This window comes from Mesoplodon bidens (genome assembly GCF_964165515.1).
Source record: "Mesoplodon bidens genome assembly, chromosome: 3".
NCBI lineage: Eukaryota > Metazoa > Chordata > Mammalia > Artiodactyla > Ziphiidae > Mesoplodon > Mesoplodon bidens.
Window position 1 is genome coordinate 144,018,236 of NC_138178.1, and position 21,854 is coordinate 144,040,089.

General features: G+C 37.4%; 1 protein-coding gene across 1 annotated transcript; it reads left to right on the forward strand.

The window, feature by feature from the left end:
- The first annotated feature begins 6 nt into the window (after window positions 1–6).
- EIF2S1 (eukaryotic translation initiation factor 2 subunit alpha) lies at window positions 7–21,679 on the forward strand. Its single transcript, XM_081229984.1, has 8 exons — window positions 7–161; window positions 4,155–4,403; window positions 9,379–9,458; window positions 11,468–11,619; window positions 15,650–15,756; window positions 17,116–17,213; window positions 17,942–18,085; window positions 18,873–21,679. The coding sequence occupies exons 2-8, from the start codon at window positions 4,163–4,165 to the stop codon at window positions 18,996–18,998; spliced, it is 948 nt and encodes a 315-aa protein (XP_081086110.1). The 5' UTR covers window positions 7–161; window positions 4,155–4,162; the 3' UTR covers window positions 18,999–21,679.
- Window positions 21,680–21,854: the final 175 nt, after the last annotated feature.

The following is a 21,854-nucleotide window of genomic DNA, read 5'->3' on the forward strand; positions in this document are numbered from 1 at the left end:
TTGGCGCTTGCGTGCTGAGAGGTGGTTCCGCATGCGCGGTGGGGTCGAGCGAAGCGCACGCTGAGCAGAGTCGGCGGCTGTTGCGGGTGGATCAAGTCAGGTCTCTCCGATTGAAGAGAGTGGCGCCGGACACCAGTGCGGGATTCACACACATACCTCAGGTGACTAGTCGCCCCGATCGGTTTCTCCAGGAATTCACTTTGGTTGTGTCCAGTGACATGGGTGGTCGATAGAGGGTAGGCCCCGGGCTAACACCCCCTCCTTCTCCCGTCCCTGCGCGGGAAGTGTCTGCACACAGCTGCCACCGCCCGCCGGCTCCGTGTCGGTCTCCCCGTGTAGCAGAGGTGTCATGGTGCGAACGGAGGCCTCTCGTGAAGGGAGACGGGCCGAGTGACTGAACAGCCCTTTCAGTGTGCTTCAAGTGGGGACGCCGTGAGGTGGGGCGGCCTTGGGAGAATACCGTGACGCCCCCGCCCCGGGACGCGGAACACTTTGCCCTCTCCGGGCCTGAGAGTTCCATCCTTTTTTTTTTTTTTCTTCCGCCCCAGCAAATACTCTCAATTGTAACCAGACCGGGCTCTTAAAGGAACCCGTTGATTGGGCCACGATATTGACAAGAGTTGGGTTAAAAAAAAAGATCCAAGTTTGTTCATCTGATAAGTGATATTTAAAAAATCGAAGCTGCTATTGCCCTGTGTTGCTGGAGTGGTGCGTTTCTGGAGAATGAGTCGCTCCTTAAGATGGAACTAAAAGATCCTACTGAAGAGTTTATTACTCTTCGTATCGGTTTGCCGTGTTTCAGCACCGATGAGAACAGACTTGTAGAAATACGCGCTGTGATCTTACGGTTAAGCAGAACTAAAACACATAAGATACGGGAATTTTAGGTCCCTTTTGTCAACGCCAAACTTAGGCTACTTTAACGTTCATTAACAAGAAACATTGTTTCTTGGGGAAAAGGTGTAGCAAAGAAGTCTTGTCTTTTCTACCGATTTAAGCTGTTATCCAAGGGGAAAAAACATTGTAACTGTGTCTTTCAACAGTTTGGAATTACTTACATACTTACTGCCTCTTAGTTCATTGGATGCCAAATGACAGTTAGCGATTCTCAAAACATCTCAAAAAGATGCACAGTAATGTTTTTAGAGATGGGTGCTTCCTATTTCAATGACAGTGAAGTAGTTTAAAAGCTTTATTTGTGTAGCACTTATGTAGTAAAAACGGGCATTCAGAACATAACTAAGTGTTAGAGCCGAATTAGAATGATCACGGGAGTTGCCTCTACCACATCATACTTTACTTTGGAAAAGAATGCGGACTTCTATATCCATTATGGCGACTTGACCATGCAGTGGTTTAAGAAGTCCTGCCTACTGTTTGACCAGGCAACATTACTGACATTGCAGGGTATTTGAAATTATCTTGGAGTTCAGTTCATGTATTTTGAAAGATGGGTGTTCTTTACTGGTGAACACATACTGTATTGTAGTACTCTGACATATTGAGGCTTTGTGGGTTAAACTCTAGAGTCAATGTCAGATGACCTGGATTTAGCTCCTGTTGTACTTAGTAAGCATTTGTCTTTGAGGAAGTCATTTAATACTTTATTTTAATAATAAAATAATTGTTTAATGAATTAAGTTACAAAATGGAAATGATACCTCCTTTGCCTTTTAATAGCTTATATTTGTGTAGCACATTACACTTTCCAAATTTTATCACATGTATATTATTTCATTTGATACCCCCTACAAACCGGTGAAGTACATGGCACACACTAGAAACTACAGTTAATGGGAATGCATTTCCCAAGCAGCCACAGCTAGTAAGTAGGAGAGCGAAGTCTGGAACCCATGTCTAGAACTGTTCCCAAAGTCAGGCTATGCTACTTGCCTGACTTGAGGGCCCTATTGAAGGCGAAATAAAATAAGTCGAAGTGCTTTGAAAATTATGTAAAAGGGCTGATAGATACTTGGTGTGTGACTCCTATTTTCCTGACTGATTTTTTTCAAAGTTAGTGTTATTAGCATAATATTTCCATAAATAAGGAGATAGGTTCAAAATCTGTCAACCATTATGCAGGTTCTTTGCAAAGTAAATTTTTTTTGTACTCCACTACTGTCTTTTACTGCGAATAACATACCATTAGCAGTATTCCTTTATTTACACCGTCTATTGCAAAGAGACTTGTACCTCCTGAAGCAGTAGCGTCCATATCTCCCTTCAGGATTCTTTTACACGATTGCCTATGTTCTTTTACAATCGAATTAAGTCTTGCTTCTCCAAAATTATTGGCTTTACTGTTTAAAGAAACTTGGTAAGTAAAAGTGGTTAGCACCTGTTAAATCTCTTAAAACTGTTTCATACATTTCCGTAACGTTTATTTTTATATCCAGTTTGAAACTTTTTCAGCTCTCAAATTTTAGTACTTTACATGCAGATATTTGACAACAGTTGTCCAAGAAAAAAAAAGCCCTGTTTAAAAATGAAACAACTAGCTCAGCTGTTTCTTGATGGGTAATTGAATGTCTACTTCCCTTTATTTGCTAAATCCCTGTTTTGTCAAGCTTCAAAGATATCTCTGCCACTATTATTAATATGCAGCTTTATTTTTTGTTATACAGGATAGGTTAGTACTAAAAGTTTGCACTAATTTATAGTTTATGTTCCAGCACTGAATATGTACATTGATAGTGCTTTTTATTTAAGATGTTTTACTGATTGTCATGTATTTATCAGTGATATTGAGAGAAAATATAGCCTGATGTATAAGACACAAACTATGGATTCAAACTTCATATGTTCAAATTTTGACTGTCACTTGTTAGCAGTATATGACAAAACAAGATGCTTAACCCATGCTTCATGTTTTTCATCTATAAAATGGGGAAGACTAGGAGGAAAGTGATACCTCAGGGAGATAGGCAGTGGCCAGATAATATAGGACCCTGTAGGTAGTGGAAAAATGTATAAATCAGTGGGTAAGCCACTAGGAAGAAACATGTGGGTGCAGGTAGCAGTTCTCAAACTGCTCTGAAGCAGAACTCTGGTGTTCTATGAGCTGAATGTAGGTGTTCGGTCTTTAAGATAAGTAATGACAGTTTTATTTCCCAATTAATAAGAAAAAAAATAAGTTAGTAGGTGAAGTTTCACAAATTTTTCATAGGACCTTAAGTCTTATTATTGCCTGTCTTCTGAGCTTTGACAATAGTAAATTAGTTAAGGTTAGCAGAAAAACATGAAAATTATCAACTATGATTAATTTGAGAGCTTCCTTTTAAAAATGTATTTCTACATATAGTATGACTTTAGGCCTGTGGGTCATAAAAGGAGTGGTGTTGAAAGTAGGTTGTGTGGATCAAAGGGAATAGTTTAAAATATATTTAATGTGTGGAGGTTAAGAGAAACTTGAACTTTATAGTAGTGGGAATCCATAAAGCTGTTCTCGAGCTTGGGTGTAACTATTCAACAAAAGAGAAGAATATTTGGGAGTAATGGGAAAAGTGGAAGCTAAAAATTATGGTAATTGTGAATTAAATTCAAGTTTGTTTTAAGAGGAAAAAAATTCAGAAAGAAGGATACATTTTAGTTAAGTTTAGTGTCTTTTGTGATTAATACATTTTTTGTTTTTGTCTTGACATGTGATACTATAATTTTGGCTATAATAAATAATAGAGTATATCATTTGACATATGGTTAGGGTTAGGATTTAATTTGTTGGAAGGGTCTTCCCTTCATATAGTCGGCGGTAGCGTATCTAGTCTTAGCTGACTTGGAGGAAGAGTAGCTTTAGTTTTTCTGACAGGTTTATAATAGTAGTGATGCTTCCTATCATTTGTTATTTCTTAAAGTATTAAAATAATATTTTACTCTTAAGTTATACCTTTAATCCTTCAGTGTCAGAACTATGTAAATGGTCATTATTTTTTGTGATTCCTCTGAAACTGATGGTAGAGAATCACGCAAGCCTTACAAAAATGTGGAGCAAAATAAAAATTAAAGCTTGGCTCCTGAACATTCCTCTGTTTTCTGGTACCATTTAAGAAGTTTAAAGAGGGAAGAAAACCGATAACTTCTTCCAGTGGCAAGATGTGGAAAATTGACATTTTAAAATTTTGACCTTAACTGAACACTTACTTGATTCTTTTGTTCAGATTGCAGAATGCCGGGTCTAAGTTGTAGATTTTATCAGCACAAATTTCCTGAGGTGGAAGACGTAGTGATGGTGAATGTAAGGTCCATTGCTGAAATGGGAGCTTATGTCAGCTTGCTGGAGTACAACAACATTGAAGGCATGATTCTTCTGAGTGAGTTGTCCAGAAGGCGTATCCGTTCTATAAACAAACTCATCCGAATTGGCAGGAATGAATGTGTGGTTGTTATCAGAGTGGACAAAGAAAAAGGTAAATGAGAGAAAGATTTAAAATAATTTATATTTTAAAAATTTATATTTACTTATTAAATATAAATTTATATTTAATATATAAATATTCATATATTAAATAATTTATATCTGGAAATTTTTGATTTAAATGATTTATTTTAATATATATTTTTTGTAAATTGCCTACTGAAGTAAAAAAAAAAAACCACCTCCTTTTGTCCTTAAACTCTTTTACATACAAAGTTGTTAGAGAAGGGTGCCAGTTAACCATCTAAACAAGACCTTTTAAGTTAGTAGTGGGTTTTTTTTTTCTTTTTTTGGTGGTGTTTTTTTTTTTAATTAATTTTATTTATTTATTTTGGCTAAGTTGGGTCTTTGTTGCTGTGCGCGGGCTTTCTCTAGTTGCGGTGAGCGGGGGCTACTCTGTTGCGGTGCATGGGCTTCTCATTGCAGTGGCTTTTGTTGCAGAGCATGGGCTCTAGGCATGCGGGCTTCAGTAGTTGTGGCTCGTGGGCTCTAGAGCGCAGGCTCAGTTGTGGTGCATGGGCTTAGTTGCTCCATGGCACGTGGGATCTTCCTGGACCACGGCTCGAACCTGTGTCCCCTGCATTGGCAGGCAGATTCTTAACCACCACGCCACCAGGGAAGCCCAGTAGTGGTTTAATTAGTACATCCCAGGACTAGTTTTTGTGAGCCAAGTAACTTGAATTTTATTCCCAGAGGTTATCAGGATCTTGATAATTGACTCATTGCCAAACTCACCAAACTCAGAGAGACAAATAAGCAAACCAGAGTACTAGTTCATTCATATTTGTCAGGTGCCTTTTTATTGATTTAGAGTTAGATTAGTAATCAGGTTATTGAATAAGTGATGGAAATTGGGCAAAGGAAGTGGATTTTAGGAATATTTTTTACGTCTTTAAAAAAGCAATATAGTGCAGACACACACCCAAAACCCAATATTGTATGTCTCTGGTAATCAGAATGTTTGTGACCCCCCAGATCCTTTGGGATCCTTCCGGCAGAGATGAATAGGTATTCATTTATTTACTCTTTGGGCGCCCCTTTTTTGGACCCCATGTAAATCTTCACCTTTGTGAACACAATTTTTCTAAATATATTGTATAATACCATTGAGTAGATTTTGTCTTTAACTGGCTTAATATAGTTAAGATAATTTGTTTCAGTCATCTTACTATAGTTTGTTAGGTTTTAGTTTCAGGCAAGTGGTTACCGTCATGCTTAAAAGACCAGTCAGTCACCCTGACTGAGCTTGGCTTTCTGAATCTCCTCAGCCATCTAGTTAATTGATACTTCTGCAAATGAATAATTTTATACATAACTGACTTTTTTTCTGATTATAATCTTAGACAATAAACTTTCGAGGCAGCTTATATTACCCCTTAGGTGGTGCTACCACTTAGCACATTGATTATTCTAAATGCTTTGATATGACTGACTTGTGGCACCCTCCCCAGCTTCCATTTATTAAACTGCTTGAAGACTGAGATTATTCCTTAAACCTGTGTTTCGTTGTTGCTCCAGTAGGACCTCGAATGGTGTCTTATCTTATATTGCTTTCCTGTTATATGAAATATATACACAAAAAGGAATCAAATACATTTTCAGCTGTCGTCAGAAAAAGTGAAAGGGTAAACCTGTATAAGTACAGTATTTACATGTAAAAATTTATTTTCATAATAGCATTGTTTTTACAATGTTAATTAAAAACAAGAAACAACAATCTAGATTGTGGTTATATAAATCATGACACAACCAAGCAAGGCAATTTCATACAGAATGGGATCTGAATATTCTGATATGAAAAGATCTCCAGGGTAAGATAAGAAAAAAAGCAAAGTGCAGAAGATCTATAGAGGGGATCCATTTCTGTTACTAGAAGATTAAGTCCTATTGGATAAACCATTCATCATAACTGCTATAAACCCTAAACAAGTATCTGAACAGGTGGTAAAAATTACTCAAGGAGAATGGGAGCAACCAAAAGCAGGCTGAAACTGAAGGCAGGTTGACACTTGGAAGAAAGGAACTGCACTGGATAAATTTTACAGCTTTTTGACTGAGTGCATGTTACAGATAACTTCCAAGCAGGGCATCGAAAATTCTAGGGGAAAACCTACAGTCTTAATGGCTTGAAAGCCAGAGATGAGAGTTCTGGACAACCACAACAGTTGGAAAGTAGTGATAGGGATTAGAGAAAGGAGAGACACAGAGGGAGAGCCCCCAAGTTTATATATAAATTCTGATGAACTTTCTGGCCAGCCCATGAAACTAGTAATACACAGGGTAGACTGCAGCCCAATAGGGTAAAAATCTAAACAAATTTTGTTTGCTTTCCATCTGGGGAGACAGAGTTTATAGTTTTGAATTCAGACAAGCTAACTGCTAAAACAAAAATTCAGTATCCTTGGGAATTCCCTGGCAGCCCAGTGGTTGGGACACCTCACTTTCACTGCTGAGGGCGTGGGTTCAATCCCTGGTCGGGAAACGCAAGCCGTGCGGAGCAGCCAGAAAAAATAAAGAAAAAATTCAGTGTTCCTAAGAGGAACCTAAAGGAATTCACAGTGTGCCACATATCTTTCCTAATGTCAAGGATACAACTCAAATTGCTAAATAGTTGAAGAAACAGGAAAATATGACCCATACAAAAAAGGTAATCAATGGAGACTGACCTAGAGATCACCCTAATGTTGGACTTAGCAGATAAGCATTTTAAAGTAAATGTTATAACTGCTCAAAGATATTAGGAAAATATGCTTAATAGTGAATGAACAAAATGAAATCTCAGTAGATAAATTAGAAACTCTCATAAAGAACTAAATATAAATTCTAGAAATGAAAAATATAATATCTAAAAAATTCACTGGATGGGCTAACAGCAGATAAAAGATGACAGAAGGCTCCTTGAAATTTGAAGGTAGTTCATTTAAAAAGAACCAATCAGAAGAACTGAGAAAAAAAAAATACAGCCTGTCAACTATCAAAAGCTGTATTCCAAAAGAAGGGGAGAAAAAGAAAGAACAGAAAATATATTTGAAGAAACCATGGCCAAAAGTTTCCCATATTTGCTGGGGAAAAAAATGTTTATATATTAGAGAAGCTCAGCAAACCTGAAGCAGGATAAATACTAAGACCACATTTAGGCATATCAAACTATTGAAAAACAGAAAATTCAACGTAGCCAGAGGAAAATGATGTTATTTATAGGGGAACAGTAATACAAATTACTGTGGCATTCTTACTGGAAATAATGAAGGTCAGAGCATTGAATGATATCTGTAAAACACTGAAAGAACACTGTCAAACCAGAATTCTGTATTTGAAGAAAATATTCAACAACAAAAATCAAATGAAAACATTTTCAGGTAAATAGAAACTAGGGGGATTTATTACCAGGTAAGACCTACATTATAAGAGATGGTAAAGGAAGTTGTTCAGGCTGAAGAGCTGTGATGGCTGAAATGGAGAATATGTGGGTAAATGTAAAAAACCATTTTCACCCTCTTTATTCTTCTTTTTTTTTTTAATGGGGGTGTAGTTGATTTACAATGTCATGTTAGTTTCCAGTGTACAGCAGAGTGAATCAGTTATATACATATATCCACTCTTTTTAGATTCTTTTCCCATGTAGGCCATTACAGAGTATTGAGTAGAGTTCCCTGTGCTATACAGTAGGTCTTTATTAGTGATCCATTTTATATGTATAGTAGTGTGTATATGTCAATCCCAATCTTCCAATTTATCCCTCCCCCCACCATCCCCTGGTAAATATAAGTTTGTTTCTACATCTGTAACTCTGTTTCTGTTTTGTAGATAAGTTAATTTGTACCCTTTTTTTAGATTCCACATATAAGCGATGTCATGATATTTGTCTTTCTCTGTCTGACTTACATCACTCAGTATGACAATCTCTCCATCCATCCATGTTGCTGTAAATGGTGTTATTTTGTTCTTTTTTATGGCCGAGTAATATTCCATTGTATGTATGTACCACATCTTCTTTATCCGTTCCTCTGTTGATGGACATTTAGGTTGCTTCCATGTCCTGGCTATTGTGAATAGTGCTGCAGTGAGTATTAGGGAGCTCCCTCATAATTCTTTAAAATACATTTAACTACTTGTCTCATTGTGTACCCATGGGACTTTTATTTATGGAGGTGACTGGTGACATGGAGAGGCCAATGCCATGGAAAGAACATTTTTATTATTAAAGTTTCCCAAGAGATGGGGACCCAGCATGCCATGCAAAGCCACATGAGGAAGCACCGGTTTTGATCAGGAGGTAGAAGGAGCAATGGGAAAGCCTAGGCCAGAGCTTTTATTGAGGTTTCCATGACAAAGGCAAGGCAGGTCGGCGTAAACAGTTTAGGGTTGGCTCATTTGAATAGTTTGGGCAGGGCTTGGTGCATTGGGGCTGTCCCTAGTTGTCTGGTACCTGGCTCTATGCTGGTTTAGGGCGTGGGATAATATTGGCCTGCTGTGTGGAACTTTGATGAGATGATTGGGGGTATGGGCTCTAGATTGGTTGATTTGCATGTTAAAGGCTGCTCCCATTGAGGCCTTTGCCAACTCTAAGAATTGGCTAGTGCCAGGCAGGGAAGTCTCTTCCCCAGTCAGCCAGGCCACAAATGTCAGAGCATCAAGAATACAGAAAATATAGTTAATGCAGTTGACCCTGTGATGAATGGATGCCAAATAGACAAATACAGGGTCTTTTGGCTTTAGCTCTCATTTGGATAATTGAAAATTATTCCCTCCACTGAGGTAATAGAATATGCAGTTACATGATGATAAAAATTCATTTCTGAAAACAAAAATCTCTTATCTTGTACTTTTTATGCAGTATTTTGTTGATACGATTTTAGTGGGGAATAAGTGTAGGTATGCCAACCCAACAATCTGGTGGTGAAAATTGTCACAGTGATTCCTTGGCACCTAGACAGAGATAATTTTTTCAAATTTTTCTCATATAGGATATATTGATTTGTCAAAAAGAAGAGTTTCTCCAGAGGAAGCAATCAAATGTGAAGATAAATTTACCAAATCCAAAACTGTAAGTTGATTTTTTAATCAAATTAGTCCACTATTTGATGTGTTTAATAAATAATCTGCATGGTGTGTTCCTGGCAGAAACAAAACCTACATTTTCTGTAACAATATTACCATTTCTTATTCTGTGTTACATAGAAAAACAACTTGACTTTATTTCAAAAGAGTATGACTTCAGTGTTCTTGTCTCATGATGTTACTACCTTAAAGCATCGCTTGATGTGTAATATTCTCAAATCAGTATTGGACCATTAGTGTTTTTAAGCTATTTTAGGTTAAAATAACTATGGGTGATTTCAGCTGATTGGGCTTGTCGCAGCATGTAGTTTTTGATTTTCACCTCTGTTCTGGGATAAGGATCACAGAGACAACCAGCTATTGTTTGTTAAGAATGAGCAAAGGTCGGGCTTCCCTGGTGGCGCAGTGGTTGAGACTCCGCCTGCCGATGCAGGGGACACGGGTTCGTGCCCCGGTCCAGGAAGATCCCACATGCCACGGAGTGGCTGGGCCCGTGAGCCATGGCCGCTGAGCCTGCGCATCCGGAGCCTGTGCTCCACAGCGGGAGAGGCCACAACGGTGAGAGGCCCGCGTACCGCAAAAAAAAAAAAAAAGAAAAGAATGAGCAAAGGTTTGTAAAATGTCTTTGAATCCAGAAAAGCAAGGCAGGGCCTGTTACTTAGTGTGGTTCTCCACCCCACCCCTCACCCGCCTTGGTTTTTTTCCTTTTCTTATTAGTTTTGCTGTAATTTCCTCAGTAAGCACTGATAAAGCAAGGACAGTCATTTCTTCATTCTCATCTTTCTGTATTTTTCTGTTCTCTGGTCCTATTTAGATTTTCCTTTATTCCCTAGATCCTCAGTACTTATTGGCAGTTTCCATTGGTTCTGTTTTCTCTACCCTTCTCTTGTGTCTTTTGTTCCTCTGCCATGTGTGTTTCTGTCCTCAAGATAAAATGCCAAGAAAACAGTGTTTACATGAAGAAAAGATTTTTAAAATCTTGCTTAACCCCAGTAAAAGAGAGTATAAATCTTTTTTTTTTTTTTTTTTTTTTTTTTTTTTTTTTTTGTGATACACAGGCCTCTCACGTTGCGGAGCACAGGCTCCGGACGCGCAGGCTCAGCGGCCATGGCTCACGGGCCCAGCTGCTCTGCAGCATGTGGGATCTTCCCGGACTGGGGCATGAACCCGTGTCCCCTGCATCAGCAGGCGGACTCTCAACCACTGCGCCACCTGGGAAGCCCCCTGAGAGTATAAATCTAAAAGCCATCAGACCATTACCCAAGTCTTTCAAGTCCCACCAAGTCCAGATTTGAGAAGCACTGCTCTAGGAAACTTCCATTTTGTTTTGTTCCCCTAGGATATTGTAAAATGAGCATAATAGATCTTATAAGGATAATAAGATGATAGAATGAAATAGCCAATGTTAGTACTTTTCCTCACTCAGATTTTGTGTGTAATTAATATGAAGGCCTCTTTATGCTCTTTCTCTTCTTTAAGCCCTTTTATGTTTAGGAAAAGAGTTTGGCAGCAGTGGGTAGGAGGTGGGTAGGATTGAAGGATAACTGTTAGATGATAACAGAGCAAAAGAAATAATAAAATCTCCATCCAGGTTCCATGCTCTCATGGAGTAGTAATAATAATATCTTACATTTTGATCTGTAAGAACTCGCTACAGTAAAAAGGAAAGATACTAGTATCTCCCTTTCCAGATGAGGAAATATATTCAGAGAGGTTTGTTTGTCCCAGAATTGACTTGATCTGGGTCTTAGGTTATAAATGCTATACTACTTGTACTTGTTATACCCACTTGAGTTCGTTATTATGGAAAAGCGAATATTTCTCTATGGAGAAAGAATTTGTTGTGTGGTGATCTTTTGTTGTTAAGGAATTAGTGTAGTCAAATTAACCAAATGTTTGTTTTTATATGCTATCTACTAAAATGTAAAAATATCTATTTTTTTTTAATATAGATCTCTTACCTTTGAATTGTTGAGCTCTTCATTTTGTTTCTAGGTTTACAGCATTCTCCGTCATGTTGCTGAGGTCTTAGAATATACCAAGGACGAGCAGCTGGAAAGCCTGTTCCAGAGGACCGCTTGGGTCTTCGATGACAAGTACAAGAGACCCGGATACGGTGCCTATGATGCATTTAAGCACGCAGTCTCGTAAGAACACCTTCTTAGCTCTGCTTCTCCATTGATACTATAGCTGCTGGGTCTAGCACACAAGTTGAGAGCCTGACATTTAATAGCACAACATTCATGTTTTAAGTCCTTGCCAAATTTAGATTAAAATATTTTAGTATAATAGGCCCATGATATGGGCCAGTCCTATAAAGCCGAGCCTATATGGTTTGGTACACCATAGTGATGTAGTTTTGTAAACCATATGGTTTCATCTCACACTACTGTCTTACATACTTTCCTCTCCTAATTTTGTTATTGTCCTAGGTGACTTCAGGGCCAACATAGATGTTTTGTTTAAAACTTGTTTTCTTTACCTCAGTGCCTTAGACCTTCAGCCCATGCCACATTAGCTAGTCTTCCATATGGCCTGACCCTGGGTCTTACTGTCACCAGGATTTGCTCTGTCTCCGAAACCTTTAATTCACACATTCTGTTCTTTCACCACAGCCTCCTGTCCTTCCAGCTCCCACAGTTAGTCCTATTCTGTGTCGTTTTAATTCTTATTATTATCAGGCTCTGATTCCAAACCTTTTTTTTTCTCCCTTTTTCACCCTTTCCTGCCTTCTCTTTCTTATTCAGCATAGACACACCATGGTCCATCATTTCAGCAGCTTTCTTGCCAGTGTCATGAGTTTTGCCCTGTTTTTCCTTCTGTTACATCCAGCCTTGGAGCGATGTTCCTGCCTTCTCTGCACTTGTAGACTGCTGGGTGCTGCTAGGAAAAACCACAGTCTTGCAGGTTGGTGCCACTGCATATTCATGGTCTCCAACCTCAGCTGGGCCTTAACTGCTGCCCCACATTCTCTTTGCTCCTGGTCACTTCTTCCTCTCATCCTTAGATTGGCTATTTTAGAACTTCTCCACACTTCCTCAGATACCCACTCTGTCCCTCTCCTCTCACTGTCACCTGGTGCGCTCACTACCTAAAAAAGAAAATAGAAGCCATTGCACAGGATCACCTCTACTTCCTTCCACTTTCTCAGCCAACTTATCTCCATCCCACCTGTCACTACCTCCTGTGCTTCTGTCATACTGGAATTCGGATCCTTCCTGCTCTCAAAGTAATCTTACCACCTATGCCCAGCTATTCCTAAGGGATGTCTTTCCATCTACTCTTCCCTCTCTTGGGTCTTCAGCCTTTTTCTTTATTGGTTTTGCTCCATCAGCATAAAAATATGCTCAGATTTCTCCCATTTATACTAAAAACGAACTTTTCAACCTCCCCTCTCCTTTCTCCTGTCACAAGCACTGTGTCCTCTCATTTTAACAGCCAGATTTCTTAAGTTCTCTGTACTTACTGCTCTACTTTTGCACCTCCCAGTCCTTCCTAGATGTTAATACCTCACAACAGCCTCACCACTGCGTTGTTACTTCCCCAGCCCTTGTGCTGCCAAGGGTGATTGGTCTCCTCAGCCCTCAGAATGGCCAAGTGGGGCTTAGAACTGTTAGAACCTCCATCAGGCCTACTCATCAGAGGCTCCAAATACCTTCTAGTTTACCCCCTCCCCTCATGTGACTTTTTTTTTTTTAATACCACCTTTGGGAAAGGTGAGAATAATAACAGCTAACATTTCTATAATTCTCACAACAACCTATGGTATAAGTGTTATTATTATTCCTATCTTATAGATGAGGAAATTGAGACGAGATTAAATTGTCCAAGTTCACATAGCTACCAAATGGTAGAGCCTCAAACACAGGCATTGTAGTTATGCTACAGAGCTTATGCTATTAACCATCAAGCACTGCTTTGTATTTCTGTCCTCCCTGACCTCAATCCTGGGCTCCTCAGTCAGTACACGTCTTACCTTGGTTTGCTGTCATTATCAGCCCCGCTGACCTCTCTAGCTTCTGCCTCCACCCCTTCTCCGTTACCACTCTGCAGTCTTAACAAATAACAGGTTACACGAATTAACATTCATCACCATTCACATTCTTTTCTTGCTTCATCAGACATGTTGCAACTGTCCAGATTTAACTCATGATAATTCTGTGCCACATGTGCTTCATTTTTTTTCCTCTTAATTAAATAATTAAATAGAATTTCTGAGATTGTTGGAAACAATATTTTATTCCTCCCAAGCCATTCTGGTCACTTAACAGTGGTAACCACTATTCTGAAATTAGTATGTATCATTATCATTTATATACATATACATGTGTGGGTAGGTTATGAAAAGTATGTATAGAATCTTTTTTATGTTTAAATATTTAATTTGTTTAAACAAAAAAATAAATTTATCTTATCATTGTAACAACATTTTCTGTACTTTACATTTTTACTCGTAATGCTATTATTGACCAGAATTTCTCCAAATTGATAGATGTATGCCTACTTCATATTAATTTCTATATAGTATTTCGTTGTGAGAATATGCTTTATTTGTTCCTCTATAAAGAGATTTTTACATAATCCCCTCTGCTCTTTTATCCCCCTACTTTTCAAAACTGCTATGACGAATGTCCATGTTCATGTCTCTCTGTACAATGTTTGGGGATTTCTAAGATACCTAGGAATAGAATTGTTGGGTCATAGGATTGATTATTTGCACCTTTAAATTTACTTAGTTTTGCCAAAGTACTCACCATATTGGTTCTACAATTTATATTCCCTCTTCATCAACATTTGGTATATATCTCAGATTTTTTTTTTTTTGGCAAACTGATTGATGTACAATAGTGTCTTGTTTTGATTTGCATTTTGCTGGATGTTGGTAAAGTTAACAGCATTTCATATGTTTACTGACCATTTGTATTTTTTCTGTGAAACATCTGTTTATCTCATTTCCTCAGTTTCTGTTGGTTTGTCTTTCAGTTATATCATAACTTTCTTAAAACTTTAAGTTCTACCTTAGCTCGTTAAAATCCTAGCATTCTTTTAGTCGTCATTTCATTTTTTCCATTTGTTCATTCGTTCAGCAAACATGCCAGTGACTAAGACCGTGGTCCCTGTTTGTGGCACTTACGAGGGTTAGATGAAATGCCACTTCACCCATGAAGCCTTTCCTGACCCCACTAATATCTTCCTCTCCTCACCCCCAGGGATGCACTTTTGTTTGTTTGTTTGTTTTTAATTTTTTCCATGTTTTTGTTCTTTTTAAGCTCCTCGAAGCAGGGACTGCTAATTACATGGAAATGCTTAATTATAGTGGGATGTGAGATGTATAGGCATAACTCATTTTATTGCACTTCGCATATACTGTGTTTTTTTTTTTACAAATTGAAGGTTTGTGGCAATGCTTCATAAAGCAGGTCTGTTGGCGCTAGCTTTCCAACAGCGTTTGCTCACTTCATGTCTCTGTGTCACACTTTGGTAGTTCTTGCAATATTTTAAAATTTTTCATTATTTTGTTACCGTGATCTGTGATCTTTGATGTTACTATTGCAAAAAGATCACATCTCCCTGAACACTCAGATGATGGTTACCATTTTTTAGCAATAAAGTATTTTTAAATTAAGTTATATACATTTTTTAGACATAATGCTATTGAACACTTAATAGACTACAGTATAGTGTAAACATAACTTGTGTATGCACTGAGAAACCAAACATGTGACTCACTTTATTGCTATACATGCTTTATTGTGGCAGTCTGGAACTGAACCCGCAGTATCTTCGAAGTATGCCTGTATAGGAGACATTTTATTTTAAATTGCTTGCTTTAGCCAGATCTCTAAAATTTTTCTTTTAATAATAATCAATTGGATGTTTTCTGTTTGTCATACAGGCCTAAGTGCTTTACTTGCATTTTCTCATTTAATACTACAATCCAGTGAGATACACTGTTTTCATTCGCATTTTACATATTTGGAAATTGAGGTCTAGAAAGGCCCAAAAACACATAGTGATTAAATTGTGACTCTAGGATTTTAACTCTGATTCTGACACTGAAGGCTGTGCTCTTAAACATTATTCTGTGGTATTATGTTTGATGTTCTAATTATCAGTAAAGTAACCTTGACATTTTGTTTTGTGTATGTTTGTGTTGTTTTTTTTTTTAATTATCAGAGACCCATCTATTTTGGATGGCTTAGATTTGAATGAAGATGAACGGGAAGTACTCATTAACAATATTAATAGGCGTTTGACTCCACAGGCTGTCAAAATTCGAGCAGGTAAATGATTTTTTAAATGATGTTTAAAATATTTTGCATGTACCAAAAAAGCTGTTACATAATGAGCCTCACCAAAGAATATGTTGCTACATCATCATCTACCTTTTTCTAAACGTTTTTCATAACAAGAAAAGTTAAAGAAATTAAGTTATCTTTGCTTTTACTGAATCATAAAATACATATATATTGACGCAAGTAAATGAGTTCAGCTAACCTTAAGTTAGCCTGATTTTGGGGGCATGGTGGGTGGTGATTATTTTGTTTTAGTGCATGCTTTAAAATTCCAACAGTCCAGTTAATATCCTCCCAGGCCTCTGGATTAACCACTGTTGTTAGTTTGCAATATATTCTTTCAGCAGAGATTTTTCCTATACACATATGGTGTATAGGAATGTATCCTGTTTATATTCAGATGTAAATTTTTATGTTTTTATAAGGATGGGGTCATACTATGCAAAATTTTCTTCAACTAGCTTTTTCCACTTGGTGTATCATGGCTGCCCTTTCATGTAGAACATGGGGATCTTTCTCATTTTGAATAGTTAAGTAATATTCCATAGAATGATAAACCTTGATATAAGCCAGTCTCCTCTTGATGAGTGTTTAGGTTGTGCCAGTCTTTTTACAGCAGTTGACCCTTGAGCGACGTGGGGGAGTTAGGGTCGCCCACCGTCTGCACAGTCTAAAATCCACATATAACTTAGCCCTCCGTATCTGTGGTTTCGAGTCCAAGATTCAACTACCATGGTTCGTGTAGTGTTGTAGTGTTTACTGTTGAAAAATTCTACTTGTAAGCAGACCATGCAGTTCAACTCTATTGTTCAAGGGTTAACTGAATTACAAAAAACACTGCAAATTAACACCCTTATACACATACACTTACCCATTTATACAAGTGTTCGGTAAGGCAGATTCTTAAAAGTAGAATTGCTGGGTCAGAGGGTATGCAGTTTTCAAGCTGTTCTAAACAATTTGTGGTTATTATTTCATTCAGTCTTCATCACACTCCTCCTTATCTCCATTTTACAAATAAGGAACTGAAGCACAGAGGGGTTGAAATCATGACTTTTAACCCAGACATAGCCAGAATTCAAGGTGTTTGTTAAATTTCTCTGTTTTTTTTTATAGTTTTATCATTCAGGGGCTTGATGTGAATGAGAAGATACAATTTCAGTGCATATTCAGATATTTTTAATTATGAAAATTAATGGCTGGGATTGATTTCTAATTGAAAGGATGATGAAAGCTTTCATACGTATTTGAATACTAGTGTATTTGTCACGTCTCTGATTTCTTTTAAACCTCTAAAACATTTTTTGCATTTTTTTGGTATAAGCTTTTGAATTTTTATAATTTTAGATATTGAAGTGGCTTGTTATGGTTATGAAGGCATCGATGCTGTAAAAGAAGCCCTGAGAGCAGGTTTGAATTGTTCTACAGAAACCATGCCCATCAAGGTGAGTAGTCAGTTGTTTCCCTTCCTGATAAACCAAAATCACCTAAACCAAATCAAACCAGATGTTTTTAACGATCATGTTTCATAACACATGTTCTGGAAAGTGGTTCTGGATGTTTCTAGGCGATGTTTACAGTTATGTGTAGGCTTTTTGCTGCAGCTCCTGCTACTGTCACAGTGGATGGAGATTCCCGTTGGTATTTAGTGCCCAGGGGCCAGCTATGCTAAACCCCCTTTACAGTAAAGAGTCACTGTGCCCATAATGCTCATAGAATCTTGAAAAGAGCAACTTATTCTCTCATATTCACACAGAGCTTTCAAGAGGTTTGCCTTGAATCTTTCATGAGTGATAAAATTAACTGAATGGTTGTTATTCAGAATCTCATAGAAGAATTTCTTCTATCAGTTTAGTTTGGAACCAAACAGGAATTTTAGAGACAAATTATCCATTGTGCCAATGATAGCTATAGTTAGTTTAGCCACCAAAGACCCAGAAGTCATAATCCTTCATATTTGGTATTGCAGTAGCCTGTTTATACTACTGGATTAGATCATAGTATCAGTTAGCTTCGGCTACTTTAACAAACTACTCCAAATTGCTGTGCTGCAGAATTGGGAGTAAGTTTTGGGGTGATTTGTTGTTAAAGCAGATCAGCAAAACGATTCTCGAACATCCTCATTGTTGTGTGTTGTATATGTACATTCATAATTGAATTTTGTCTTCCTTAGATTAATCTAATAGCTCCTCCTCGGTATGTAATGACTACAACCACCCTGGAGAGAACAGAAGGCCTCTCTGTCCTCAACCAAGCTATGGCTGTTATAAAAGAAAAGATTGAGGAAAAGAGGGGTGTCTTCAATGTTCAAATGGAGGTGAGGTCAATACTGGGGTTTTTTGCCTCGTGCTTAAAGTTCTTAAGAAATTTAAATGATCTAAATGATTTTCATTCTAAAATATCTAATCGGAGTCATTTTAAAACATGAGATACATTTAAGATTACAACTCCCCTAAGCATAAAATAATCATTGACTCAGTTCCTAAAAGGGTTTTTATAAGTAAATAAGAACTGTCATGGGATGGTTATTCAGGACTGTGGTCACTGATCCCCCAAAAGGAAAAAAATATAGACAATGAAAATAAATGATTGGTTATTGCCAGAATTTAATATAGAATGCTTAAAATTTGATTTCAGAATTAAAAACAAGAATAGTCTCATACTTTCCTCATCTCAACAAGAACAAAAACTAATTTTCATATATAATTTTCAAAACAATTTCTTCTGTGGAAAGGAATAGTAAGTAATTTATTTTGAAGTCAGAAGATGCATTTTTACAGGACATCTTTTTGTATATTTGAAAGATACAGCCACTGCAATTATTTTCATATGTTTTCCGTTCTAGCTTGTTAGAAATTACAGAAAATGTGTTAGGTTTTAATATATATGTTTTCTTTTCCTGTATTGTCTTACTCTCATAAATTTCTTTTATTATTTATCTCATGGAATTTATTGGTGATATTTCAGCACTCAAAAGTGGATAGGGCAGAGTTGTTAGCAAAGTGTTTTTTTAAGAGTTAAAATACCAGGCAGTAATACTATTGAAATTGAATTTGTGTACTGTTTAACTACTTCACTTTGAACTTGTGCCTCTGCTTCCACAGCCCAAAGTGGTCACAGATACAGATGAGACTGAACTTGCAAGGCAGCTGGAGAGGCTTGAGAGAGAAAATGCCGAAGTGGATGGAGATGATGATGCGGAAGAAATGGAAGCCAAAGCTGAAGATTAACTTTGTGGGCAACAGAGTCCAGTTTAAGGAACACAAAGCAGCCTTCCTGGCTGTTAACCCTAGACTTGAAAGTTTTCCAGTATTGAAAACTTCAAAGCTGAATATTTTTTATTTCAAAGTATTTAAATGTTCCGACAGACCAAAACGTGAAATGCCCTCCTAAATATCAGCTGTTTTCACACAGTAGCTCTGACACCTTGAGCATTTTTTAAGGGAGTGGCCTGATTTCACTAGAGACAAATCTTTAAGAACAGTCATAAAATGGGGCGTGTGATTTCCATTTCTGATGTCTCCAGATTGGCACCCCTTTGTAGTTCAGTGCCTCCATGAGATTTACCAGGGGCACCCAAAGCAAATAGTCCTAACCTTTCTATATAAAATGTATCAAGCAAACATTAAATAAATTTCTGGGATATTTAACCATAGGTTTCTTCCTTATTGTCACCAGTTAAAAGCATTATGATTACTAAGACCCTAATTCTATTATCTTCATTTTATTTGAAATGTAGTAATATAAAGGCAGGTGACCTAAAGGATCAATATAGCAGATCCTTTCAAAGGGAGGGTTTAGAGAACATAATTTTAATTAGTGAAAGTTTACTTCTAGGGGGAAAAAGCCTTAAAATGCAACTAAAGAATTACATCGGTTGTGTGCCTTTTACTACCTATTTGAGACTGATGACAACATGTGGTATGAGGGAGAATTTATCACACTGGTCCTTGTTGGTGTACTAAGCTGCTTGCCTTGAGTTTGTAATTCAGGGTGGTAAAGGTTTTGGGGGTGTTTTTTTTTGTTTTTTAAGAAAAAGATGCTGCTTTTTAAATTATTTGAGTCTCATTGCCCAACTTTTGATTTTTTTTTCCAGTAAAATATTTGCTAGGTGCCACCTAGAAGCTTCAGTTCTCTTCATAACAGAGTAGGGATTTGTTTGAACACAATTGCAATGGCTTTTCTATGTTTCCATCATTTTTTTCTTTAAGAGCTGATTGTTTTAAAGGTAAATAATATATACAAAGGTAAATAAATTTCATAGATAACATGGTTTGCAGTTACAGCTACAGTAGCCAGGGTGTAGAAAGTCTTAAGTTAACTTTGGTCTGCTTCATAAATTTAATCTCTTAGGATACTTGAGGTACTAGATAAATTAATTTTACTAATCATGCCCAAGAAATACTTAGAAGATTAAACCTAACCCACCTTAGTCAATCCAGGACTAGACTTACCTCAGTGTTAAAGGGAATGGAAAATAGAAGAGTGTGTTGGTGAGCCATCTGAGCCATTTTTGAAGGTTTGTCCCTTTGTTTAATTTAGCAGCCTCTACTAGCTCTTTAAATCCAGAAGTCTAATTAATTTCATATAACCGTTTCCACGAGGGAGCCATGATTGCTGGCTTGCATACTGGGAATATTTAGAGGAGAATCTGGCACATAATTTTCACTTCAGTCTTTCTGAGGAGTCAAAAAAAAGTCTGTAAAGCTCACAGCATCAAGAATGTTATCAAACTGTCACAGGTGCTCCTTAAATGTTTGCTGTATGCAGAGGAATTGAATTTTCACTTTGTTTACTGAATTTTTTTTTAATACTTCAAAAGCCATAACTGTCGAGAAATACCGGTGGCATCAGTGGTGAGTGATTTTATCCCATGCAGGCCTTTTGCTCAGTTCACAACAATTTTGCAAATTTATGACCCTTATGAGAAAAAAGATCAATACCTCACTGATCATGAAGGAGAGAACTAACTAAACTTACCCTGGTGACCTAAAAGTATCACTTTCAAATATGAGAACAAGATCACACCCAGCCCCAAATAACTTGAACAGATTGACAAAGACAATTGACCAGTTCATCCAAACGGATCTCTCCCCACAAAGACTCTTCATTAAAAATTGACAATTTCATCTGCTCCCCATGCTGCCTTTGAGGTCAAGTGGTTATCGACTCATAACTGAAAATAGTTCGAGTCTCCATTAGGCATAATTAGTTGAAAATCTTAAATGACCTGGAAAAATATGAACGCAAACCATTTTTCATGTTTTCTAGTAAAACAAGACAAGCCATTACTTACATGGATAATGCTCAAACACTTAGTGGAAACCTACAGAGACGTGCTAAGCAGTACAGTTACTACTCAGCTGCCGTACCTGACCTAGCTACTTTTACATCAAGAACAGTGTAAATGGTTCAGGATTTTAAAAAATGCAAGTGCTAGTACTCTTGGTGAGAGTTGACCCCCGATTTGCCTCAAGGTGACAGTCAACTACTTTTCAACACATGATACTGATACCATACATCGTGGGGTGTAATGTGCTAATTTAGAGTCAAGAAGCCATCAAACCAAATGCAGTTTAATTCAGGTAAACACCTGTTGATAACAAGAAGCAATAAAGAAACTAATTCCAAGGACATAAACCTTGGTGAAATGCCAAATGGAAAATGGTGCTTTAAAAGGCAGTCTCTTAGAATGTAAGGAATAAAGTAAAACCTCAGATCAGGTATTCTAGACAAGATTAAGAGGAGACAGTTCAAACTATTGAAGAGAATGAATTTTTACTTAAGCACTTTGGAAGTATCCACTCCCCTTAAATGTAAGTTACGTATCTATTCATTAAAGGAAGCCGAAGCACTTGTACTTGGCAGATTACTGTATTAAACTTGAAAGTAATAAAAATGTTTTTAAAGATACTGTATGATGCAGACTTTTCACTACTTCAGATTAACCTCCTAACTGGTGAAGCTTCTTGGTACCTATTTGTCTCCATTAATCTTCATTCTAAAACCCCAAATTTCATGCCTTGATTTAATTCTTTTCCCATTGACATCTTTCTGTGTCCTTTAGAGAGCTCCTGTTCCTGTCC